Genomic DNA, 17,519 nt, shown 5'->3' on the forward strand with positions numbered 1-17,519 from the left:
CTTTAGGGGATTGCTGGTGATGCACATGCGTTTCACATTCTGGTTTAATGTTCATTCAATAATAAAACAGATTTCTTTTTCTTCTACCCTTGTGGAGAGGTTTTCTAGGTTGGCAGGATATATATATATATATATATTTAATATTTTATATTAAATAAAAAATATATATTTAATATTTAATATATATATTTAATATTTTATTTTTAAGTAATCTCTACACCCAACATGGGGCTGGAACTCACAACTCTGAGATCAAGAGTCACACATTCCACTGACTGACCCAGCCAGGCAGCCCAGGAGATTTTGTTTTTAATTATATTTTTCCAACAGGGATTGGTCTTTTCCGAAGTGTATTCCCCATACCCCATAGCATTTTGTGACCCCTCACCCCCACCCTCACAAGATAACTCTGGCCACCGTGCCCTAATGGCCAGTTTTCAAGTCTCCACCACTAGCATGGGAGCCCTTTGAGGGTGGACTGAGCCAAATCATTTTTGAGTCCCTGCTGCCAGCACAGGACCTAAATGCTACGTGTGGGCTGGTGGAATTAATGAGCGAAGGAAAGAATACACAAACGAACAGTTCTGATAAGTACCCCCATCACTGCTAGGGCCCTGAAAAGAAAAAGAACAGAGACTCAGGCACACGCAAGAGTTTCTCGAAACCAAAACAAACCAAACCTTGAACCGGTTTAAGAGACTAAAATTACAGGAATTAAACACAGAAGGCTAGTGGGCGGGGTTGGATGAAGCATTCTCTGGCCACTAAAGTGAGAGGCAGGGTCAGCCCATGGGGCCTGGGAGGTGGAGGAAGGATGCTGGGGACCAGAGATAGGGAGATACTGGTAGTCTTCCTGCCCTTCTGGGACGATTTGATTTTTTCATGATGGGCTTACTGATATTCTCCTCTCCTCTGGATGGCCCAGGCCTTTCAAGAGGCAGGCCTGGGCGGGGGTCCCAGGAAGCGCTAGATGCCCCCCAGCCCCTCCACCCCATGGACCTGGAGCCCTTGCAGGAGGGGGAAGTCAAGCAGTGGCCCAAAGACACAATCATCCTCCTGGTTTGGGACGAGGGGCTCTGGGGTCCCCAGGGGGCTGTTCTGGAACCAGAGGTTCTCATAAAACTTGGGGCTGGGAGTAAGGCCCCCTAGGAGGGGCTGAGTAGAGTCACAGCGGAGGTAGTGCCCTGGACCTGGGCCTGTGGGGCTGCCCAGCACCTGCCCATAAAAGACCTGGTCATTGGTGCTAGACGGGGGCTGGGGCTGGGTGGAAGGTGTTCTTGGGTCCCCCTGGAGCACATAGGCCTGGACCAGGGTGGGGAGGCCACAGGTCCCTGAGCTGTCGTTGGACTCCCAGGGCCCCGGCTTCTTCTCTTCTTCCTCCAGTACTGTGATCTTGGTGATGGGTGGCATGCCGGGGTCCCGAAGGCTGGGCAGCTGGAAGGCCTCCTGGACACAAGGACGTGGGGTGAGGGCAAGATTTATCTCGTAGTCATCCCAGCCACTGTGCCTTCCTGCGGTGGGCCAGTTGTGGGGATATTCCTGCTGCTCTCTGCTGGAGCCCAAAGGGTGACACTTGCAAAGCACCTCATACATTCCTGACGCGTGCTATGGGCTTCAGACTTAGCTCGGTGCATGTCCCCAATGATTCTGTGTGAGATTCACCTCAATTCACAGTGAGATGGCTGAGGCTTTGAAATGGGTAGAGCTGGGATGCAAACTCGGATCTGCTCTACTCCAGAGGGAGGGCACCTTGCTAGGAAGTGATGGGAAGGCCTGAGGACTCATCCTTGGGGGAGGTTCCTTTCACTTTGAGCCTGGGCCAGCGCCCCCGGCCCCATTTCCCTTTCCCATGGGGGTTCTTACCTCAACCATGATGGTGGGCACCCAGGAGCCCAGGCTGCTGTGGGCTGGGTCTGGGACACTTGGCCAGAGGGGATTCTTCCTGCTGGAGCAGAAGGCAGGTGAAGGCTGGGTCAGGCATGCCCCCTCCCATCTTGCCATCCTTTCTCCCACCCGCTCTAGCAGTTGAAGGCTCCCTAGTACAGAGAGAAGGTGGTGCAGGGCTGGACCCAGGCATGGGCCCTGAGGCCTGGGAAGGCGAGGAGGGACCTGGACAGTCCCGCTCCAGCCTGCAGTTCCCTGTGGGCAGGGGTAGCTAGGTGTTAGGTGTCTTGAGAGGACTCACCTGGGTCTGCAGCAGAACCGGGAAGCCCCACAGAGACAGATGAGCAGGACCAGGAGGCCAAAGAGGCCCAGGAGGATATGCAGCTCAGACTCCTCTGGGGTGAGGGGAAAGCCAGAAGAGATTAGAGTGCATGCAAGTGGGGCTGGGCCTCTTCCCTCAGATTGGGCTCTGAGGGCAGGAATGGGCCTCCTCCCTCAGCCTGGGCTTCATGGGTTGGGCTCAGTCTCCTCCCTCAGACTAGCAGATCCAGGCAGGGCCTCAAAATGAGAGATCCGTTGGGTGATGAACCTTCCCAACAGCCTTGGCTGGCCAGCCCCCTGCTCTCCTTACCTAGGGCCAAAGTCATCAGGGTAAGGCTTGTACTATTGGTGGCCCCGGCCTTGCTGGAAGCCATGAGGCATACGTGGTACAAGCTGGCAGGTTCCAGGCCGTGGAGGACCAAGCCATGGGAGGAGGCATTCAGGGTGGTGACTGGGAGTAGAAGAGAATGGTCAGCCTGGGCCCAGATGCTGAGGCTCCCTCTAAGGCTGCTGGGCGTCCCCTCCCAGGCCTTCAGGGACTGTGAGGTACTGAGCAGAGACTCACAGAAGGACTGGTCCTGAGCGTTGGTCCAGAAGACGGTGTAGTGGGTCAGGGGGCTCTTCCCCAGCTCAGGGGCCTGGGGCTCCCACTCCAGCTGGGCCCAGGTCTTGCCGATGTGCTTTAGATGCAGCTCTGGGGTGTGGGAGGGGGCTGCCGGAAGAGAGAGAGGTGCAGGGGCTGACGGGGAGCAGAGAAGAGTGGAGAGCCTAGCTGGACGTCTTGTGGCTCCCCAGAGCCCAGAACTGAGCCACACTATGGCGGGGAGTGGGAGAAGAGAGTCCAAGGGGACCCATGCCCAAGCCTCATGTTGCCAGCACCTTTGACTGAATTCCACAGACTGCTGATAAGTGGCTAAGTCAGGATTTGCACTTGGTTCTCTGACTCCAAAGCCTTGCCTCCTGATTTCTGCCAGGCTTGATTTTGTTGGGCTCACTATCTGATTTCCGCCACTCGCTCTCTGACTTTATGGCGGGCCTTCTGTCTAATTTCTGCCACTAATTTCAATCAAGTGTCTAATCAGGACACTTGATTTCTTTCAGGGAAACTGGTTGATTTTTGCCAGACTCGCTTCGTGAATTCTGCCCAACTCACGCCCCAGTTTCTGTCACCCCACCACCTGACTTCTGTCTGGCTGCAGGGGTCCACTGTAAGCCAGGGGTCATCTTAGGGTTGGGAGAGGGTCTCCTGTGGGTCAGAGGTGGGGGAGGAAGGAAATGTTCCCTCATAGTCCTGATTGTGGGGCCCCAGGCAGGCGTTGAGAGGGGAGGATTCTGGGAGGAGCCTGGTGGCTGACGCACCCATCTCTTGGGAGTAGGCATAGATGTGCTGGGAGGGTCCCACGGTGTCCTGGTATAGAGGGGTCACGGTGATCTCGTAGAGCTGAAAGGGCCTGATGTTCTCTGTGGAGAGAAAATGGGGCAGGCCGCCTGGTGAGGGGCTAACCTCTGCAGATGATCAGGAGCTAACCTCAGACCTCCGGTGGGGAATAACCCAGGCCTTGTGCTGCAGGGCTAGCCTCGTCTATCTCTTCTTCAGATCATTTGATGGACGTAAGGGCAGAAAAGGAGGAGAGCTAGGAAGGTGGCAGGGCAGGGCTGTGAAAAGGGAGGATCTGGCTAGACTGGGGGAAGAACTTCCTGATTCTGGGGGTATGAGACGAGACTAAGGAGTCAAGAAAGACTGGGGAGTCTGCTTCTTCTGTAGGGGGGTTCAGCCCGCCCCTTGCTTTCTGCCTGACAAACACTGCCTCCTTGCCTCCCAGGTCCCCAGGCCTGCCTCACCCTGCAGCAGGGTCCCGGAAATGTTCCCGTTGTGTTCCATCTTCCAGGTCATATTGCTGCTGCTGGGGCTGGGGGGACCCAGGCCCCACGCAATCACATAGCCCCGAGGCCGAGGGCTGGGGGGCTCCCAGCCCACCCAGAGGCTGTGGGGGTCTCGAGCTGTGGTGTGGAGCCTGGCCAGGGGCGGGCCTGGAGACAGGGTAGGAGGTGAGAGAGCAAAAGCAGGAAGAATGCGGGTCCCAGAGCCAGAAGCCTGGGTTCAAATCCTGGCTTTGTTACTTACAAGCCGGGTGGCCTTGAGTAAGTCAACATCAGGACCTCAGTTTGCTCCTCTGTAAGGGTCCTGGCGCAGATCAAATGAGATGATGCCTAGAACGAGCCTGGCACAGTGCGTCGTGCCGAGGAGTGTCTGACAGGGATCAGTGCTAACGCTGTGTAGTTCATGGTCTGTGCGGCTATGGGCCTTGGTATGTGTGAATTTACTGAGTCCGCTAAGCGTCGTAGGAGGGAGGCGCTACCCTGGCCCCAATTTATCAAGGAGAAAACTGAGACAGGTTAAGTAATTTGCCTAAGGTCATGCGGCTCGTAAGTTGGAGTACGAGCTCTTGTTATCGCTGGTGCCACCTTGTGAGGACCCATGTTCAGGGGAACCCGGGGCTGGTGGTGGCCGATCCACTGAGAATGAGCAATTAACTCAGGGACCGTGTTCCAGCCGGAAAAATGTAGGGCTTTCTTCCTATCTTCTTTGGCAGAATGGACTGTGTGTGTGTGTGCGTGTGCGCGCGCATGCACGCGCGTGCATACACGCACACGCGAATGCGTGTCTATGAGCGTCTGCACTTGTGAGCATGTGAGTGAATGTGAGCCTGTGTGGTACCACCACCAGCTTAACTTGGTTCCGGCTGATGATAACGAGAGTAGCTAACACATACTGAGCGGGAACGTGGTGCCAGGCACATGTCTTAATGGGTGTGACCTTCGCAGCAGGGCTTTGAGGTAGGCACTGGATTGTCCCCCTTTGCTAGGTGAGTAAACCGAGGCCAGGGGTCACTTGCCTGGGTCATACTGTTAGCAAGTGACGGGACTAGTTGTGAACCCAGGCAGTCTAGCCTCTGAACGTTACGTGCTCACCCACTACACTCTACTAGCCGCCAGCGCCCTTTACCTCTGCTCTCCAGGAAGACCACTGGGGTGGGATGAGAGGTCCCCGCTGTGTTATAGGCCACAAGGACCACCTCCCGGGCTTCCGAGGGCAAGTGGAAGGTGCAGCTTAGCTCCGTGGTGTTGCAGAGGGCTGGGACTGCCCCAGTCTGGCCTGGTGGTCTGACCAGGTACCCTTGGATCTGCCCGCTGTATTTGTCCAAGGGCACTGGCTGCGGTGGACACAGGAAGAAGAAGATAAGGGGTGGGGGCGCACAGCTCATCTTGAGTGGGGAAGGGCTTCTAGATGGGGTGGGTGGGTCATAGGAACTGAGCCCCCACAGGCTGGGAGCCAACCTTCCTCCCTCCCTTCCTTCTTCCCTGTTCCCCATGCCAGGTCCTAGGAGGGAGGAAAGGAAGGAGCAGGTTGGCACTTAACCATTCCCTGAGCTGACTCTTTGCCATAGGTGAGTCCTACATTGTAGTCTCTCCAGAAGGGTGCTACCCAGCTTCCTAGGTACATGCAAAGTGCAGGCAAATCACATACAAATGCATCTAAACCTCCCAGAACTGTTGGAGTCCTGAGCCCCAGCCCACAGGGATCTGTCTGGGTTGGGAGAAGTCTCAGGGGTGGAGGGATGGCCTTCAGAAGGGGTCACCTTCCAGAACAGCTGCACATCCACAGTCCTGGGGTCCAGCTGCCTCTGCCGCCACCATGTGTCCAATCTGACGATGGGGGCTGGGGACGGAGCAGGAAGAGCGGCTCAGGGAGGGCCCTGAAGGCTGGACTTTGTCCTGATGGCTGCTCCTGGCCCCTCCCCACCCACTTACCCTGTTGTGCGGTGGTCAGTATCAGGCTAGGGCTCCAGTCGCTCCACTGGCCAGGCAGGGGCCAGCGGACGCAGCGCATTTGCAGGACGTAGGCTGTGGATGGGAGGAGCCCACAGAGCTCATACTGGAGGGTCTCAGGGAGCAGGGGGCCCACCTGGTGGGATGGCCGTGGCTCTGAGCCTGGATCCTTGTGCCCTTCAGGCCCAGCTCAGCCACCCTCCCCTCAGCCACCCCCACTCCAGGCTCTTGAGGTTGCCTTCCACCTCACCAGGGCCCAGCTGGCTTCTCCGAGCTGTGGATGGTGGCGCAGCTCGCATTTCTGTTCTATGTAGAGGCTCGGCTTCCATAGCTCCCAGCGCAACAGCAGGCAGCCTGGCTGGGGTGGGGCCACCTCAGGGCTGGGGGCCAGGGCCCACAGTGTGGGGGGCTCCAGCTTCACTGTAAGGAGGAGGGGTTGTCAGAAACCTTCCCTGCCCCATCCTATAGGGCTCTGCCTTATTCCTGCTTCTCTCTTTGCCTGTTGTTCCGTTTTCTGCCCTGGGGTCTCCACCCCTGGGGTCTCTGTCAGCCTGCTTTTTTTTTTTCTCCGTCTCTCTGTGTCTCTTCATCTCCATGTCATCTTGTTTCTGGAGGTCTGTCTGTATATATGTGTCTGTCTCTCCCTAGGTCTCTGTCTCATCCTTCTGCCCCAGGGCCTTTGCACTCGTCATTCCCTCTGCCTGGAGATCTTACCCTTCAGCTATCCAGCAGCCTGCTCCCTCATTTCCTTCAAGGATCTTCTCAAATGTCACCTTCTTAGTGAGGCCACCCCTGACCACCTTACTGAAAGAGCAATTGTTCCCCCCCCTCCCCCCGCCGGCTTTCCCCACCTCCCCCTCTGTGTTAACTCCCTCCTCATAATTCTGGTTGCCTGACATTCTATTTTATTTATTTTGCCCACTAGAACGTAACATTCCAAGGGCAGGACTTCTGATATTTCGTTCAGGTCTCCAGCACCTAGAACAACGCCCGCCTAGCGTGCCGTGGGCACTTCAAGAAGCTTGCTGAAAGAACGTGTCTCCCTGCCTCGGTGTTTCTCCCACGTCTGTGTGTCTGTGTCTCCGCCCGTAGCTCTGGCCCCATCTGCATTCCACTTCGTCTCCGTCTCTCTCGTCTGCCTCTATCTCTAGGCCATCCGGGATCTCCTTGTCTGTCACTGGGTCTGGGAGTCCCTCTCTGTGCCTCTGTGGATCTGCCCATTGTGGGGGCCTTTCCCCTCCCCCACACCCGGCGTCACCCACCGACATCCATGGGAACGAGGCACAGCTGTGGCGACTTTCCAGTCCCTAGTGCGTTCTCTGCCTGCACCCAGATGCCCATGTGCCGGTACAACTTCAGGTATTTGCGTGGGATAGAGCAGTGGCTGTCTCCGTCCTTAGGCACACAGTCAAGGATGGAGTCCTCTTGGGTCTGGCAGTTGTCCCGGCTCCTGCCAATAGGCCAGGCTTGGGTGTCTAGCAGAAGAAGAAAGCGAGGCCCCCTTCTCCCTCCCGTGTTTGCCTCTGGCTCCCCCAGCCCCACTCCCGCCCATGCCCCACCCCAGGACCCAGAGGAACGCGGCCAGAGACCCCTCCTTACTTGAAGCTCTTGAGGGTGAAGTTGGTGGGCAGGTGGTTGTGGGGTCCTGGCTCCCACTGACAGATGAGGCTGTTAGTTGTGAGGTTCATGAGGCAGGACAGGTTGTGGGGCGCGGCGGGAGGGTCTGCACGAAGGGTGGGGAGAGTGAGGGCTTGGAGTAGGGCCACTCGGAAAGCTCTGACTGGAATCAGTTATTTTCGTTTCCTTGCTCGGGGTTGTTCCCTCTGGGGTCACCTTGTCTACTCGCTCGCCTCCTTCGGGGTGACCCTGGAGGGGCATCCCTGGGGCAAGTCAAATTATAGGCATGTACAGGGCAGGCATCACAGAGCCTCCGACCCCTTCAGCTCGGCCCCCTTTGACCGTGACAGTGTAGGTCTGGGCTTTCATCCTGGGTTTGCCATTTATTAGCCATTGTGATCTTCATGTCATTTAGCCGCTCTGTGCCTCAGTTTCGTCATCTGTAAAACGGGGCGATGGTGATATGCCTACCCCCTGGGTAGGGCTGAGTGACTCACTATGTACAAAGCGCTCAGGGCAATGCCTGGCACATGGCAGGTGCTGTGTAAGTGTTTGCTCTACTCCTAGTGACTCTTAACAAGGAAACCTGGTCTTAGTTCTTTCCTCATGCACTGGCTTGGCATCGTCTCCTTGCTTCTCAGTTTGAGCAGAGGGCTGAGACTGAATTGCAGAGAAACTGAGAGCAGGCCCAGATGGTAAAGTGTGTCCTCCCTGGGCACACCCTCCAGTGGCTGGGTAGTTGGGCTTATGTGGCAGCCATATGGAGTAGTGGTTACTACACTCACTTCAGAGCCACGCCGGCTGATATACATCTCGGCCACATCCTTATTCGCCTGTGCCCCTCACCAAACGAGCCTCAGTTTCCTCATCTGCAAAATGGGGCTAAAGAGCACTCCTCGCTGGTAGGGAAGGTTATCTGATACCATGCCCATAATGTGCTTACTGAGCAAGTGCTCGGTGAATCCTAGCTCTTATTCGTGTTGGCAGGAGGGCATGGAGGCGGAGTGGGTAGACGGCCGCAGGGACTTACAGCCTGCCCACAGCTCAGCCTGGTCCAGGATCTGCACGCTGTTGCCCCAGCGCAGGCAGCAGGAGAGAAGGTCCCGCGGGCGGTTGAGCGGGGGCAGCGTGATGGTGGATTCCTGGCTTCCATCTGCCAGACGCTGCTGCCTCTCTCCGAGCTGAAGCTGTGTTCCCAACTTCCACAGAATCTGTGACTCCGGGCCCAGGTGGCTGCAGTTGGGGCTGATGGTGCAGGAGGCTGTGATGGAGTCCCCCAGGCGGACAGCGGAGGTTGGGAGGCTGATGTGCCCGCATTCCTCCAGGCCTGGGGTGGGAGAGAACGGGCCACGAGTCACCCCTGTGCCTGGCAGAGCTGGGCCAAAAAGCTAAGTCTTTGGACTCCTAGACTCAGGGCCCTTACCTTCTTGCCTCCCCACCGAAGTTATGGGGGCTGGAAAGGGGAGACTGTCTATGGGGACGGTGAGGGGCTCTCAGGGGCAAAAGAGAGAGAGAGAGAGAGAGAGAGAGAGAGAGAATGATGTGTTGATCAATGCTTATCAACTGACTGTACAACAAAGCCACATCCTGATTTGTAGGATGGGCTGCTTTCCCTGGTGTCCAGCTACCCGTGTGACATCACTGAATGTGAACTTGGGGGGAAACGTGCGCCCTTAGGTCTCGCAAGCCAGCCCCAGCACACCGCAGGACAGAGACAGGTCCCCCCTGCAGCGCCCTCCCCAAAGGTGGTGAAAGCGGCGGTTGGAATGAGAGGCAGCCCACAGCCCCAGCTCTCCGAATTCAGATCTGATTGTGTTACTGCCTCCGGATCGCGGCGCGTCAGCACTGCAGCCGGGCGGTGGGTAAGAGCACGGATGTTGGAACTAGACCGCCTCGGTTCAGAGCCTGGTTCTATTGCCTATTCGTTGTGTGATCCTGGTATGTTACCGAGGCTTTCTGTGCCTCAATTTTCTCATCTGTAAAATGGGGATGAAAAATAGTCCCTACTTTCATGTTGCTGCAAGGATTAGATGTAATGACATGCCAGGCACCACCAATGTCTTTGCTGCCACGATCGGGATGAAAACCCAGGTCCTTCTCAGGGCCCTCCTGGCCTTGTCCATGCTACGCCTCCCAGTTCTAGCTCAGACCACCCCCTCTCGTCGGCAGTCACTCTGGCCTTCTTCCTATTCCTTGAAAATGCCACGATCTCTCCAATCTCCAGATCCTTATACCTGCTGTTCCTTTCTCAGGGGCTCTTTTTTTCCTCTCTCTCACCTGCTTAACATTTAGCATCTTGGGGGAACCAGACCAGGCCCTGATCAACCAGACCAGGCCAAGTGCCCTGAACTTTCCTAAATCTCTTTTCATCCTTCCTAATTACGGAGCCATGTGGTTAGTTGTTTGTCTGTCTCCCCAGAGATCAGGCCAGAAGTTCCGTGAGGCCAGAGACCTTGGCTGTTTGGCTCACGACTGTATTCCCAGAGCTTAGCACGGAGTAGGCTCTCAGTGAATATTTCTTGTCTAAACAAATAAGGCAGCGCTGCACTTTGCCCCCCTCCCCCCCCCCCCAAATGCCTCCTCTCCTCTGTCATGTGTTCCCGGGCCTGTTTTGCCGATGAGGAGGCTGAGGCCCTAAGAGGAGAAGGGATTCTCCCAGGATCACGAAGCAAGTTCATGACTTTCAACGTGGGGCTCCCATCACTTCACAGACTCAGAATTTCAGACTGGAAGGGACCTCGCAAAACTGTGCACTCCAGAACTTCGCCAGGCACTGCATCCTTTTCAGCAGGGCTGAGGGTGGCCTGCTTTGTATGGCTTGCCAGCGAAGAGTGGGTTTTACATTTTTAAAGGGTGAAAACAGAACAGAAAACAGATAAGAGCATGCAACAGAGACTGTATGTGGCCTCCATAGTCCTATCAAGCAAAGTGCGCTGGCCCCTGCTGCGCAGCCTCCCTGTCAACCCTGGCCTCGGCTTGCATATCCCCAGAGATGGGAAGCTCTCTACCTATCAAGATAGAGTTTCCATAGTTGGGGAGCTCTGCCTGGGCTTCCCGATTCCAGGATGAATCCTGCCTCCTTGTGGCTCCCACCCTGATCTCTTGGTTGCCCACGAAGCCTGCAGGGGACTCAGAGCTTCCTTCTGACAGCCTGGCAGAGATTTGCAGACAAGGCCTGGGTCACCCAGCCCTTTCCAGGCTGACCAGCCCAGGCCCGCTCACCACTCCTCATGGATGGTGGTTTGCCCGCAGAGGTCTGTGGGTGGGAGCCGGCTACCCCACATCTGTGGCCCAGCCTTGATTCTCTGGGAACCCCAGGAGCAGTGTGGCAGTGCAGGGAAATGATTCCCACCTCCACTCTGTCTTTCTCGCTGTGACTCCTCTCCCTCCCCACGGCACCCCTATCCCCGGCCACACTCACTTCTGGGGAGCAGCAGGATAATCAGGGCAGCTCTGGTCAGGCTCCAGGTTCCCAGCTCCACCATAGTGCCAACTTGGTGCTCACCTGGAGGCAGAGGGGGATGGTGAAGGTCATGGGCTTCGGAGTAAGAGCTGAGCTTAACCCTTGCTCTGCCACAGTGTGGCTTTGGCCAGGTGACTTGACCTCTCTGAGCCTCAGTTTCTTTGTCTGCAAAATGGAGGTAACAACCGCCTATACTGCAAAGGGCTTTGGGAAGAAGACAAGAAATGGTGCAAGACGAGGGCTTCGCATAGTGCCTGGCACGTAGGAAATGACTGTGTGAGTGACTGCCACTGTTGTTATTATATTTGCCTTCCAGGAGAGAGCGGGGACAGGAGCGTCAAGGAATAGCATTCTTCCCCCTTCCCTTTTATCTGGGCTGGGCTTGCACACAGGTAATTTAATAGGAAGGATCCCAGGAACACTGAGGGGGTGGGGAGAATGATCACAGGTAAGGAGGGAAAGCCGACATAAGGGTGTATCACAGACTTGGGGCTCCATCCTGCTGGAACCTTCCGAGGAGCCGTGTAGAATACACGTCAGAACTATCCACCCAAGGGACAATTTATCCCTTGAACAGGAGGGAGGATGGGAACATTCATCTACTGACTTCTACCCCCCATCAGTCAAGGGCTGTTCTTTGGGGTGTTAACTTCCTGGCACGTCCAGGTTGCACACGCGTGAGCACTAGGCACGTTCTCCTGAGTGAGCCATGCCAGAAAGGTTAGAGGCGCCCCTTGGCGGAAAGTGACAATTGCATGGAGTAGCTGAGGCATGTCAGGTTACACCTGGGGGAGGCTGGCCTCTGTGGCGATGGTGGGAAAGGGAGGGCACGGGGGTCCATGCACCCCCGCTTCTGGGCATAGACCTCTGGAGGTTTTCTGGGGCCAGATGCCCTGCGGTCCTGGCGACAGTGCCTGCCTGTTGGGAGCCTCCAGTTTCTGTTTCTGGAAGTATGCCAAAGGTATTCTGCCATGGCGGGCTTCTAGCCTAACCTTCCATTCTGCTCCCATTGGGGTCTTGGGGCCAGGCACCTGCTTCTTCAGCACTAACTGGCACCCTCGGTGGCAGGTCAGTGGGAATCACCGTCTAGCCTGCGTGTACATATAGGAACACATGCATGTAAGTGGTGTCCCAGCAGACCCCCTGTGCTCAGAAGGGGGAGAGTTTCTCTCCTTTTTTCTCTTCCTCCCAGGCAGGGGTATGAATAAGAACTTCCCAGATACCCAAGGCAGGGCCTTACCCCAACCCCTGGGCTATTTGTATACACTTCGGTATCAGAATGCCAAGGGACCGCTAGCCCGTAAGTCACTTTTTTGCCAATCAGGAAAAGAGCGCCCCTTCCTCTGGGCAGATGCAGGCTCACACTAAGACCTGGCAACTGAAGAATAGACTGGATTTCAGCTTCTACTTACTCCTTAGCTGGGCAGCTTTGTGCAGTGAGAAACCCGCACCACTGTTCAGAGCACCCTGGTCTACTAATCAGTGGTTGGCAGCTTTCTTACTGCATTATACCAGATTAGCATCAACCCCCCCCCTCCCCCACACTTGTTGTGGAAGATTTAGCCTCCTGGGCCCAGATTTTGGGACAGTGGTTTCCATTTCTTTGTGCTTTTGATCATACCCCAGCCCTGCTGCCCTAGCAAGGATCAGCATAAGGCCCAGCCTGTGCCCAGTGAGATACCACTTCATCCCTGTCCTCTGATTCCTGTTTCGAATGGGTAGCCAAACCCCACCCTGAGAGGCCGGGCATCCTCCCCCTGGGTTGCTGCTGAGTGTCGGCATGTCTGACATCAGTCTCTGGTCCCCCGCTGCAGCCCTGGGTGACCCCTACCCCAGTTGAGAGTGTTGAGAGTGATCTGGGGCCTGTTGGAGCGTGGTCTCACTCTCTGGGGGCCGGTATGTAGACAAGTGGGGAGTCCGGCTCTGAGTTAGACCAGCCTCCAGCCCCGACTCCGCTACTTACCAGCTTCGTGGCCTTGGACAGGTTACTTCACCTTTCTGAACTTCAGCGTCCCCATCTGTGAAAGGGGGAGAACATCAGCACCCCGTTCTCAGGGCTGTAGTGAGGATGCACTGAGATGGTCTGTGATAAACGCGCTCAGCGCAGAGCCTGCGTAGAAGAAGCCCTCGGGGACCGTCGGTTGTTTTCACATGCCATGAAGCGGGGCACTGCATCATGGAATCCGGAACCCTCTTGGCCTCCTCTCCCGCTTATAGGCTGTGTGGTCACAGCCCCCCAGGACCGCCACCTTGCTTTCATCCGTGTCACACGGCATGGCTTCAGAGCCCCATTTCTGGGTTCCCTACTTGTGGCTCCTTGGGACCCCAGCCTCGCCTTCTCTCCAGCCATCTGCCCGGTTCTCCCGCCCAGTTCCAGTTGAACCCGCTGCCTCCTGGAGGCACTGCTATCACCCACGTCTTCCTGCTCTCCTCTCCTTCCCCTGCACTCAGCCTTCTCCCCTGCTCTCCCTTGCCCAGCTCACACCCCCTCTCTCCTGTTGTGTTTACTCTCCTACATGGAGATTCTTTCTGGGGGGGAAGGAATCTGGGACTGATTCTTTCTGACAAAGAAAGAGCCCAGGAGATAAGGACGCTGACCCAGAGACCCCAGCACTCAGGGCTGAGAAGCAAGAGGTCCCCAAAATAGTTTAAGATTCAAGAGGAAAATGTAAGAGATGGGGGAAGGCACAGCAAGACTCTGAGTCAGACAGAGAGAGACCCGGAGCCCAGGCCAGGGAGGGGCTGGGGAGGAAGACAGAAACAGGGGAGACAGGGACGGGCTGAGACACAGCGTCCGAGACAGGGACGCGGAGAGGGATGGCGATTGTGTCCTTCCCCGAGCCCAACTTGATGTCCCCAAAGAAATATTCGGCTATTTATGACTTCCCCGATGCACACCCCCTGCCCCCAAAGAGGAGGCGGCCCTGGTCAAAGACACTCAGTGTCCAGGGCTCCTGGTTCCCAGGGACCAATCCGAAAGGCAGGAGCCCTGGTCCCAGGCCTGCATACGGGCATTTGGCAGAGCTTGGGGGAGAGTGGACCTGGGACTCGTCAAGCCGGAGATGCAGCCCTCCTTGGGGATCCCCTACTCACGCTGGAGCCTGCAGCGGGCACCCGCCTGGAGGACCGCCCTGGAGAACCGTCTCTGCTCTCCTTTTGAGGGCAAGTTCCTGAAAACAGCCGCAGGCCGGCTTCTCTCCCCAGCCCTGTCGTTAATGGCTCAGTCTGTGACAGGCCCAGGAGCTGTGGATTGCAACACCTGCCCGGCCTCCTTCTCTCCCTTGCGCTCTCAGTCGCTGAGGCACAGGAAGGAGCCTGGGAGGGAAGCCGGTGGGGCCGGGCAGCCTTCCTGCCTCGGGGGTCTCAAAGGGGCCGGGGAATGTGGCAACGGTGTCCCTCTCCCCTGCCTCCGGATTTCCTGACCTCAAAGCTTTGAGGCTGGCCAGGGCCCAGGCTTCAACCCGCCTGGGTGCCATTCCCATGGTCCACTCCTGGGGGAGCATCAGTCAGAGACAGACCCTGGCTCGAAGACTCGCTCGGCTCTAAGTCTCTTTGGCTCTAGCCTTGGGGCTCTGATCCTCCCAGTACTCTAGGCGGCAGCTTCCAGGTGACAGGAAATTTTGTGACCCGGCACCTTACTGACAGTGCCCCTCTTTGCTACGTTTTCCACCATGGACAGGCGATGGAGAAATGGGGATTCTGGGAACAAAATAAGGGGACGGGCTGGTGAGGCTCAGCCTTCATATGCTCACTTGAAATTGGTTTACTCATCGGGGCGCCTGGGTGGCTCAGTCGGTCCGACTCTTCATTTCGGCTAAAGTCATGATCTCACGGTTTGTGAGTTCGAGTCCCACATTGGGCTCTGTGCTCACAGTGCAGAGCCTGCTTGGGATTCTATCTCCCTCTCTCTCTGCCCCTCCCATGCTCTCTCGCTCTCTCAATAAATAAAATTTAAAAAAACTTAAAAAAAAAAAGAAATTTGTTTACTCGCAAGGATTCTGCTACCCTGAACATTTTTTGATTGAGTGAAGTAGACTGCATTTAGCGTCTTCCAATGTCTGTATCCATGATTCCCCCGAAACTGTTTACAAATAATTTTCTGTGCATTTTTCCAAGGAGGGTTCAGACTGTTCATAGTTTGTTGGATTTATGACCCAATAAGATTAGGTGCCAACTGACTAGGAGAGTGTCCCTAACGTATGATCCTTTTTAGAAAAAAGCGGGCTTCTGAGTCTGGGGTGAGGGACAGACCTGGGCTGCAGTCGAGGCTCCAGATGGAAATACCCAACTGTCTGTGGCAACCTCCCCAAGATGTCCCATAGGCCCCACATGCTCAGCAAATCCCACGGACTGTTCTTTCAAAATATAACCAGAATCCCAGGTAGACGGATATTCCCTATACAGTTCAGCGTGGCTCTGTGTGTCAATATATTCATGATAAAATGTTGGAAAATATAAATATCACTTAAACCAATACCAGTCAGGACAAACTACCCTTCTCTCCTACTTAGATCCATCCAATAGTCCCCTTCTTGGTCCCCTATTTCCATTTATCCTTGTCCCCCACCAACCTGTCTATTGTAGCTTCAGGAACCAGTGTGATACTGACCAAAAAAAGTTGGTTCACGTCAGCCTCTGTCTCAAACCCCCAATGGCCCCCATATCACTCAGAGTCAAAGTCCAGGTTCTTTCGATGATCTGCAAGGCCTCACCCAACCCGGGGGGGGGGGTGCATTCCTTCCCTGGCTCCTGTCCTATTCTTTCCCTTACTGCTCTGCTCCAGCTACTCTCTTTTTCTTGAACTTGTTAGGCTCCCTCCTGCCTCAGGGCCTTTGCACCTGCTATTTCTTTGCTTGGATTCTTTCCCCCCAAATAATGACAGGAGTCACTTCCTCCCCTTCTTCAGGTCTTTGCTTAGGTATCACCTCAGTGAGACCTTCTCTGACCACCCTTTTAAAAAATTGACCCCCCCTCATTTCCTATCTCTCTTTTCTTCCATATCCCCTTTCATTATCTGTCATTGGCTTTCTCCACCCCCCACCAGAATGGAAGCTCCACAAGTGTAAGGGTTTTAGTCTCTTTTGTTCCCACCTTTTCCTCCACTGTCTGCAATCCTGCCTGCTATCTAGTGAGCCCTCGACATATTTTTGTCGAATGCATGACTGAATGGATGAATCTTCCCCCCACTTTGCCAAACCTGTCCCCAGTCCTCACGTGCCTCATTTTGGTAGAGTCTTATCACCATTCCCACTCCTCCCAAGTCACCCACCCCAGGGGCCTAGGAATCCTTCCTCACACCTGCTTCTCCACACTCCCACATCCAACCAGTCCTTAATGAAGGAGAACGGGCCTTCGGTTCATCATTCAGAAAACCTGCTCCCAGAACAGGTGCGGGGGTACAATGGTGACCAAAAGCAGCTTTCATTCCTGCCTTTATGGAGCTCTTGGGCTTGGCCACAGCTCTGAAATTCATCTCCTGACCCCACCTTTGTCAGGTCTCCCCACCCCTCACCTGGGCGTGCCCCAGCCTCCCCGCGGGCCCCCTGTTCGGGGCTCTCTCACTCCACCCTTTGTCAGCACCTGGCAGAGTGAGTGTTCCGACACGCAGGCACGGGTGACCATGCCAGTCCCCTTTCTTCAGAGGCCCTATGACGCACCCTAATTCCTTAACGGGACAATCAAGATACCCCACCAGCTGGCCCCACCTCCCTCTCCTGCCTTATCTGCCTCCACTTCCCCAGACACGTTTTTTTTCCGGCTGTAGTCGTGCAGGATTTGCTTACATCTTCCTGCCTGCCCCGGGCTCTGGAACACCTCTGTGTGTTTGCTTTTGCCGAGCCCCTGGTCGCCTCTGGCTGGCTGAGTCCAGCCTCTGGCCCCACTCAGACCTCCGGCCTGCGCTGGGCACCTCTCTGGGCCGGGTCAGGTGCCCTCCCTCGTTGGCGATCCTGTACTATTGCGGTGGGCTGTTGGCTGTCTGCCTCCTCCATTAGACTGTGCACTCCTTGAGGGCAGAAACCCTCTTCCCATCTCCGCCTCCAGCCTCGGCACAGAGGATTCCCAGTGAGGATCTACTGGACTGCAGAAACTCCCTCTCCAAGCCTCCATTTCCTTATCTGCCACAGAGATGATAACTCCTCCCAGGGGTTTTGGGAGGATTAACTGAGCTATGGGAGGTACGAAACCCAGTGTGCTAACTAGCATGTAGTAGGTGTTCAATAAAGTTCCTTTCCTTTTCCCATCACCGCACAGTTCAGTGTTTCGGAGCAGGATTTTCCTGCTCATGTGTGCTCCATTCTCCACCGAGGCCCTGCACCAGGAAACAAAACTGCCGCAGCTGAAATGCAAGTGAGATTTAAGGAAGAACTTTCCTCAGGGCGAGAGACGTTAGAGACATTACATT

General features: G+C 55.7%; 1 protein-coding gene across 3 annotated transcripts; it reads right to left on the reverse strand.

Moving 5' to 3' along the window:
• Window positions 1-637: 637 nt before the first annotated feature.
• On the reverse strand, window positions 638-14,405 carry CSF3R (colony stimulating factor 3 receptor). 3 transcript variants are annotated; one of them, XM_011284725.4, is made up of 17 exons: window positions 14,210-14,405; window positions 13,080-13,134; window positions 11,075-11,158; window positions 8,684-8,980; window positions 7,636-7,759; window positions 7,299-7,486; window positions 6,287-6,456; window positions 6,019-6,172; window positions 5,847-5,926; window positions 5,213-5,420; window positions 4,048-4,236; window positions 3,565-3,666; window positions 2,771-2,917; window positions 2,516-2,656; window positions 2,186-2,279; window positions 1,864-1,942; window positions 638-1,446 (listed from the first exon to the last, which is right to left on the reverse strand). In XM_011284725.4, the coding sequence occupies exons 3-17, from the start codon at window positions 11,136-11,138 to the stop codon at window positions 967-969; spliced, it is 2,517 nt and encodes an 838-aa protein (XP_011283027.3). In that variant the 5' UTR covers window positions 11,139-11,158; window positions 13,080-13,134; window positions 14,210-14,405; the 3' UTR covers window positions 638-966. The 3 variants fall into 3 exon arrangements, with proteins under 3 accessions (XP_011283027.3, XP_003989914.4, XP_044891491.1); XM_003989865.6 differs by having other exon boundaries at window positions 1,864-1,945; XM_045035556.1 differs by lacking the exon at window positions 4,048-4,236 and having other exon boundaries at window positions 1,864-1,945.
• Between the last annotated feature and the right edge of the window lie 3,114 nt (window positions 14,406-17,519).

Source organism: Felis catus, chromosome C1 (genome assembly GCF_018350175.1).
Source record: "Felis catus isolate Fca126 chromosome C1, F.catus_Fca126_mat1.0, whole genome shotgun sequence".
NCBI classification, from domain to species: domain Eukaryota; kingdom Metazoa; phylum Chordata; class Mammalia; order Carnivora; family Felidae; genus Felis; species Felis catus.